The sequence below is a fragment of the Manihot esculenta genome, chromosome 6, assembly GCF_001659605.2.
Source record: "Manihot esculenta cultivar AM560-2 chromosome 6, M.esculenta_v8, whole genome shotgun sequence".
NCBI lineage: Eukaryota > Viridiplantae > Streptophyta > Magnoliopsida > Malpighiales > Euphorbiaceae > Manihot > Manihot esculenta.
The window spans coordinates 6,006,555-6,014,809 of record NC_035166.2 but is presented as its reverse complement, the minus strand read 5'-3'; the positions used below and the strand labels follow the sequence as shown (position 1 = coordinate 6,014,809).

At 33.0% G+C, this 8,255-nt stretch overlaps 1 protein-coding gene across 1 annotated transcript; it reads right to left on the bottom strand.

Moving 5' to 3' along the window:
• Nucleotides 1-3,246: 3,246 nt before the first annotated feature.
• On the bottom strand, nt 3,247-4,068 carry LOC110617088 (pathogenesis-related protein PR-1). Its single transcript, XM_021759696.2, has one exon. The coding sequence runs from the start codon at nt 4,000-4,002 to the stop codon at nt 3,421-3,423; it is 582 nt and encodes a 193-aa protein (XP_021615388.1). The 5' UTR covers nt 4,003-4,068; the 3' UTR covers nt 3,247-3,420.
• Nucleotides 4,069-8,255: the final 4,187 nt, after the last annotated feature.

Genomic DNA, 8,255 nt, shown 5'->3' with positions numbered 1-8,255 from the left:
AATTTTGTTCCATTATCTGATCTTATTATTTTGATATTTCTGTGAAACTGTATTTGTATCATACTAATGAAATAATGAAGTATATTATGTACATTAACTTTCGTAAAAAAGATACGTCCAAGTAACTCTTGAAAAATCATCCATTATAGTTAAAATGTATTTGGTATTTGAAATTGAATGAGTTAAATAGGGGCCCATAAATCAATATAAATTAGTTTAAAAATAATTTTAGTTATTATTTTACTTTTTTGAAAACTTAACCTCTATTGTTTTGTAAGTTAACATACTTCACACACTTAATTTTTCTTATTTTCTAGTTGAATTGTTGAGATATGGATTAATTTTGTATGTTATGTATGACCAAGTCTTGAATTTCGTAGTTCATAGGAATTTTGATAATAGTATAAGTGAAAAACTTCATTCATTTCATACATGAGATTTAACTTGGTAGCTGGAATATAATTAGTGCTAGAGTCATAAACTCTACCACATCTACTAGGAGTCTTATTTACTAGAATATAGAGTCCCTCTTGCTGTTTTTCCTCAGCCAACATCTATTCAGCCATTATGTCCTGTATGAAGTAGGTTTCAGAAGAAAATCTTGCTATTAGCTTAGAGAATTTAGAAAGGCTGCTAACTGAGAGTAAGTTGTGTTTAAAGTGAAGAACATACAAAACATTGTGTAAAATTATTATGGGTGAAATTCTAATGGTTCCAAAATAATGAACATGTTTGAAAGTTCCATCAGGCAAAGTTATGGTACTTTTATAAGGTATTGCAGAAATAGTATGAAACAAAGATAGGTTACTACACAGATGAGTTGATGCGCTTGAGTCTATTATCCATACAAAATTTTTACCATGTCTGCTAGTGAGGTAGCCACCAGCATTCTTATCTGCAAATCCTAAGAAGTTGATATAGCTTGCTTCATTTATGACTGGGTTTTGATTCTGCATATATTTTGCTACTTCCTGTTGGATTAGGTTTGCCCAATTCACTTGACTGCCTTTTTCTTTGCCATTATTTTTATCATTAGCATCCATCGTGTTTTCTTGCACACTTGCAATAATCACCCCTTTTCCTTTCATCTTCTTTTGTTTCAGTTCAGTAAACCATTCTGGATACTCATGAAACTTAAAACATGCTTTCATTGTGAGACCATTTCCTTTACAGTAATCACAAGTTCTACTTTCTTTTTTGCACTATTCCTTTTTCTTGCTTTGAAATTTACCAGCCTAAGGTTGATTTCTAATCTTTATGATAGAGTTAAAATCTTTCACTGTGTATTTCTCTTTGTTTTTCCACTCCAACCACCATTGAATAGGCTTTGTTAATACTTGGAAGAGGGTCCGGAAGCAAGATTTGGTTCCTAACATGATCATATTAAGAATTGAATCAATTTTTTCTCATTGCAAATTTCATCCAATTGTTTAGATACACCATATTCACATACAGATAAAGGCTTTAAACAAGTTAATTCATCCCACAATCTTTTCATTTCAGTAAAATAAATCATGATAGAAGTATTAGGCTGAGTGAGGTAACATATGTCCTATTTGATTTGATAGAGAAGAGGCCCATTGCTCTATCCAAATCTTTTCTTAATTTCTTCCCAAAGGATTTGAGAAGATGGTGCATATATAAATGCATCAATCAGCTCCTTTGAAAGTGAACTTAGTATCTATGCAGTAACTATATTGTCCACCTTTCTCCATTTCTCTGAATTTTGAGACTCAACAGGTGGCATTTTGAAAGTGCCATCAATAAAACCAAGTTTATCCTTATCCCTTAGAGCAATCATCATAGACCTGCTCTATGATATGTAATTTTTCTCAACAAGGAGAGCACTAACTAATTGCATTCCTAGATTATCTGAATTTTGAAGCCTAAGGAAATCACTCTTATTCTCTTTTTCAATTTTATTTTAATTCAAAGTTTCTAAGGTTGTTTGTCTGGGTAATTCTTCTGCCATTTTGAGTGACGAAGAAAAAAAAAAGAGTAACAGGATTAAGGATGAAACATAGTACAGGTATGCTCTGATACCATGAAATAAAAAAGGTCAATAAAAAATAGAGGCTGAGGCAATCTTCGCTTGATTTTTATTTGAGAAGAATGTGTTTATATACAGCTGTATGGATTATTCAAAGAAGATACACATCATAATATACAACTATTGTTATAGCAGAAAATATGTGAGCTAAGAAAGAGAAAGAGATTCTTCTATTATTATGTATAGTAGGCACAAAGATGAAAAATGGTCTTCTAAAATGGTTTTTCTGGTCTTCCGACTTAATCTTCTGGAATGGTTATCCGACCTAGTCTTTTGGCATGGTCATCCGACCTGTACTCCCCGTTTTGATAACAAAAGAAATGCACCGTTTTCACTGTTTTGTGAGAGAGCTCTACGTACCGTTTTGCTATCTATTAAGTACTATAAAATTTCATTCAAAAAGTAAAGAATAATCTCAAATTATTCTTTTATTCCTGAGAAAGATGTCTGAAAGTAGGCTTTCTAATCAGTTATCTACTTAAGTCAATTGCCAATTCTAAAAATCTTTTGACAATACATAAGCCTTGCCCAAGGTTTATATCATGACTCCGTTCACTTTTCACAATGTAAGGCGTGCCCATAGTTAGTTTGGTGATTCTTTCCTTGCTTCTTACTTAAAACATTCAAAATAAAATTTTTCTTATCAAAGAGCAAAATTTATCAGAATTACAAAAAAAGGCAAAATATCCACAATTAGCAAAATCAACTTCAATTGTATAAGTAAAACAATATATACTAAATAAGTATAATTTATATTCTAACAAGAGTTGTCTGACTGTAGTTCGTCTTCTGATGAAACTTGCTACCACCGATGGTGGGAGTAGTGGCCGGTGGTAGTAGAAGTAACAGAGAGTAAAGAGAGAGAGAGTGAGAGAGAGAGCGTGAGAAGAAAGGAGGTGATGTTGGGAATGGGCAGCAAAACATCCAAACCTTTGTACTATTAAAATCTCTTTAACTTTAATCTAAATACTATAATATAATACTACGATTCAATAAACATTTGTGACATAAAAATTTATATATATATATATATAAATACATTTCAAAATAATGTAGTATAATTATATTAGAACTCCACATTTCCATTTCAATTAAATTGCATTATTTACTAATAAAACCAATAAGTTACCATTTCAATTCAGGTATTTAATAAGTTAATTCCAATTAATATGGAATATAAGTATATATTCGGCCTATATTTAACCCACACCCATATTTCTTATTGCATACTTAAGAATCATCAAACACTAATTATAAAATACAATGTTCCCATTGATTTCTTCCTAATCATATCTTACCTATATGTCCAACAACACTGGTAATTAACACCCACCCAATTAATTAACCTTAAGATATACATTTATCTATAATCAATATGGTCTTTCACCAACGTAATTACCAGGAGGATCATAATTACAATTCATAAATACATCTCCATCATCACAAACAGAACGAGCACACCCAATTCTCCTTGTAGTCTTCCACACAATTTGCGTATAATGCCCACAAATTTCACCCACGTCACATGAATTTTTCGCATAGTTATAGTACTTTTCTTCAGCAGCCCAAGCAGTGACAGCATCAGCTGGCCTCCATTCTGAGCCACTGCCCCAATATATATTCTCTCCAAGCTTGAAATCTCCTTCAGGAAATGAGTGTTCTGCTTTGCAATCAGCTTTCCTTTGTCCAGCCCACCATCTCGCATACTTCTCCAGCTGAAAATCCCACATCAATGGAAGCTCCCATTTTGCTGCTCTAACTAAGTTGTGTTCAAACAGGAATTCTAGTGACTCTCCAATGCAACCCCAACAGAGTTGCTTTGAGATCTTGTATATGGTCGCATTGTCCGGCTTCTTTTGCAGTGTTCCCGGCGAGGAAGATGACTGAGAAGTGACTAGAAGATTGGTTAAGGTTATGGTGATGAAGAAGAGGAAGAGAAATTGAGGCTTCATAGCCTTTGAGAGGGAGTGTGGTAGTGAGACAATGTCAATGGGTGGCTTTGTGGTACTTGCTTTGGAGGCTCTTTACCTTAATTTATATGAATTTCAAGAAGATTTGGACGTTTCCTATGGGCTTTATATTACAAGGAAAAACAAAAGAGGTTCCAGTTATGGTTATATATATATATATATTTTTTTTCTTTTCTTTTCTTTTCTTTTCTTTTCTTTGTCAGTAGCGTAGACGGAAAAGATTTTATAATATAACTGTATATGTTCAATAATTTTATTATAATTATTAATTATAGTGAATCTTATATATTCGTTATATTTTTGATAAAAACAAAGGGGAATATTAATTTATTTTTATAAAAATAATGAACTGACAATAATTTTATAAAAATTATTGAATTATCATAAAGGTTCAATCAATTTTTTTATAAAAATAATGATCTGACAATAATTTTAATTTAAAATAAAAAATGAATAAAATTATCATAAAGAAAATAATTTTTGAATATTTTATTTTCTAATAATCAAAGAGATATAAATTTGATTTTGATTCATTCTTAATCGATCTATGTCGAAACTTTTTCTTATATGAAACTGAAAGCCAAATGGCCTGATGTTTCTTATAAGTTTCTGCATTTATTTTTTTGGGTCGAAATTTTTAGTGGGTGTAGATTTTTTAATTAAAAAAAAGGTGAGGGGTATAACAATGTTATCGAGTGGTAGAAATCGATAATTGAAGGCATCTCGTGAGCGTTGTTTATGTTAGTCCCGTGAGCTCTTCTTGTTCTTATATGGAACTTTGGTGTGACCAGCGGATGATTCTAGAACAGCAACGTGGCGTCACGCCCTTCTATTCGGAATTATTGTTAGGAGAAGGGCCCATAACATTTAAATTTAATGAATTTCGATTTTCATATCCCTGAGAAAATTTGGCATCTAATGTTCTGCGATGGTTTGTTTTAGTTAATGCCAAGTGTTTGCTGTTAAAAAAAATTAAAATAATCATATACTATCGCTAAGATTACCCAATGAGTTTTTTTTTTGAAGATATCATTTTATAAAAAAAAATAAAAGCCTAAATCAAAATCAAAATTTAAAAGTTCGTTAAATAATTAACCAAAGACATTAAAACCCACAACATTAACCCAAAGATATAGTGGAGCCTTAGAACCAAGAAACCTAAGCACTTGACTTGATCCTACCCGATTAGAACAAAAACTTCGTCTCTTCCATCGTAGGAGTAGTTGTTCGCCGCTATTGACACAAATCAAAGCTGATAGAAATCTCCATCAACAATTGCCCAAAAGGCTTTGATAGCAAATTGAAGCATAAGGAGACCTAAATGAAGCTAATAACATTAGTTAATAATATGTCAAAATTATCTAAATATTTAAAATGTCTAAATGATTTGACTTAATCGCATGATTTGTCAGTGTAATTAATATTCTCTCATCATAAATATCCCGATTTAACATTCAATGCAAAGAATGTATTTACAATATTAAATCAAATTAGTTCTAATTTATTATTCATTGATCTATTGAATGAAATTTCAAATTTTATTTACTAATTTCAATTTGAAATTTCATTCCATCTTGGGCAAGAATCTCATGATTAATATTAGTAGAGAATAAATGGAACATTTTCTAATTTAACTTAGGGTAATAAATTTTATCTCAATTCAATAAATACATTCATATAATTTCTAATATATCCAATTTATCCCTATTTGCATGAAAAAAACAACGTGTAAGATAAATCAAAACATAAAAATTTCTATATAAGATTATTTATTGATTTGAAATTAAATGATCATTTACATAACTATCACTTGAATAATCCATAAACACAGATTATTTTCTATATGAATTTTTCAGGCGGGTTAGTTCAGTGCATTTATTCATAAAATAAGTATCTATATATTAGTTCTAGATATCTCACATATCTTAATTTATGAAATCAGTTGCTTCCTCTAAAAGGAAAGAACATAATATGTATTAGTCTCAACAGTTCTAATCATTGTCCAATCATATATTTAGGGACATTAATTAAATGCAATAGGAATCTCACAAATATAATCACATTATAATTTTCTTTGTAAAGTAATATAGTCTTATAGACTTTATCTTTACTCGAGATACAATTAAATTAACACGAAAGATAAATAACTGCCTTTATAAAATTGCATTTAAATACTTAAAATACACAAATAATAATATCCAATTAGAACTAATAGATTGGTTGTATGGCATATTACTAACAATCTCCCATTTTGCATTAAAGCCAATCACCCATACGACTTATCACATAAGTATAAATGTGGTAATTATGTTTATACTGGAACAATGTCTTAATAAAAGAATCTTTAAGATTCTTATTAGTGAAACTCGCTTTATCTCCACATATTTCCTTTTAATGATCTCTCTAATCATTTGGAGTCGCCTAAGCACATACTTGGATCTTTAATTAAACTTGGATTTCCTTGCTTATGCAATGGCTCTATTGTTATCACAGTTCAATATATTTGAATCAACAATGATAGGAACCACATCAAGGTCAGAAATAAACTTTTTGATCCAAAGTTGTCTCCTTTGCTGCTTAGGACACAAAAGTGTACTTGACTTTTGTTATAGAATCTGTAGTGGTCTCTAGTGTAATATCCGGCTAGACTCCGGTGTCGAAATTCCAATCTTCCGACGGAATCTCTGTTGGAGTCCGAAATATCGGATGTCGGAACCTCCTAGAAGGGTAAAATATGTTTTTACAAAATGATTTTCATGATTTTATTGATTGGTTTTGAGTTAAAGTTTTAAATTCAAAGAAAAAATATTTTTGAGGGATAAGTCCAGGTTCGGCCGCCGAACATGGTGCTGCTGCGGGAGCTCTCTTTCAGCCCCCGAAGGTGGTCTGGCTAGTCACCTATAAGAGACCTCCAGTCCGAAAATGGGGGAGTTTCTCTCTCCATTTTCGGGCAAATGTGAGTTCTTGCCCTTTCTTTGATGATTTTATGTTTTTCCTTCAAATTTTCATGAGTTTTCACTTGTTTTCGAAGTTTTAAGCTTGGATCCAAGATTTTAAAGTTTGGGAGACTGTTTCTCCTCAACACCAAGTTTGGGATCACATCTACCTTCGATCTTCAAGAGGTAAGTGTAGATCCTTGCTTTTTATTATGTTTTAAGTAAGTTTTAAAAAAGGTTAAGAGTAAAAAAATGCATGAAATGGCTAGATCTAAGGTTATAAGCTTTGAGTAGGGTTTTTGATGAATGTATGCTTATGTGATGTTTTTGTTGTTGTTGTTGGGGTTTAAGTTAGCTTTTATGCCCTTTATGCATGTCGGAGTGAGTATGTTTGTTGTGGAAAGTTGGGTGTGTGGATTTGAGAGTTTTCGGGTTGAAACGCATGAGGCAGAATCGGGTTTTGCCATTCAGGAGAACTCAGGTTCGACCGCGAAGTAGGGTTTGGCCGCCGAACCTGCATGGGAGGCAGACTTTTGGTCGCCTAACATGCCCCCGAAAGCATGCACTTTCGAATCTGGAAGGGAGTTTCGGCCGCCGAACCCGCCCTCGAAAAGTACCTGACTTTCAGATCTGTAGAGAATCTTCGGCCGCCGAACCTGCCCCCGAAGGACCCCGACTTTCGGATCTATAGAGAACCTTCGACCGCCGAACCTGCCGCCGAAAGTCCTCTGCCCAACCTTCCTTTGCTTGTTTTATATGCATTTTTGGTGATATTTTAGGGGGTTTTTGGGGAGTTGTTTAGAGTCTTATTAGAGTTGTGTTTGGTCCCTCACTCGAGCCCACCTATGTAGGATCGGACCAGAGAGACCGTAGAGGCCAGCAGTGAGTCAGCTGCTACAGTTGTAGTCGAGCGTCAGCCAGAGGTGTGTAGAACTAAACTAATCTATTGTTTTTAAGTAATCAAACTTTTGAGCATGTTCATGCATCACGAATGCCATGTTTATAGGATGTCTGCATTAGAATTCACGAATATGACGCATTGCATAATTTATTGTTGATGTGGATGGATATTGGATGACCCACTAACCCTCGGTATGATACGATACGATATGATATGATATGATATGGAAGTCCAGGACTTGCCCATTATACGCCTCTGGCACGATGTAAGGGAAAGACTAGGGCTTGCCCATTCTATACCCCTGGCACAGTTGGATATATTATGTTATGTTTAAGAGAAACTCCTAAGGAGCTCCGTCGAGGGCCGGGCATTATTTGGAATATGTAGAGGGTTATTAG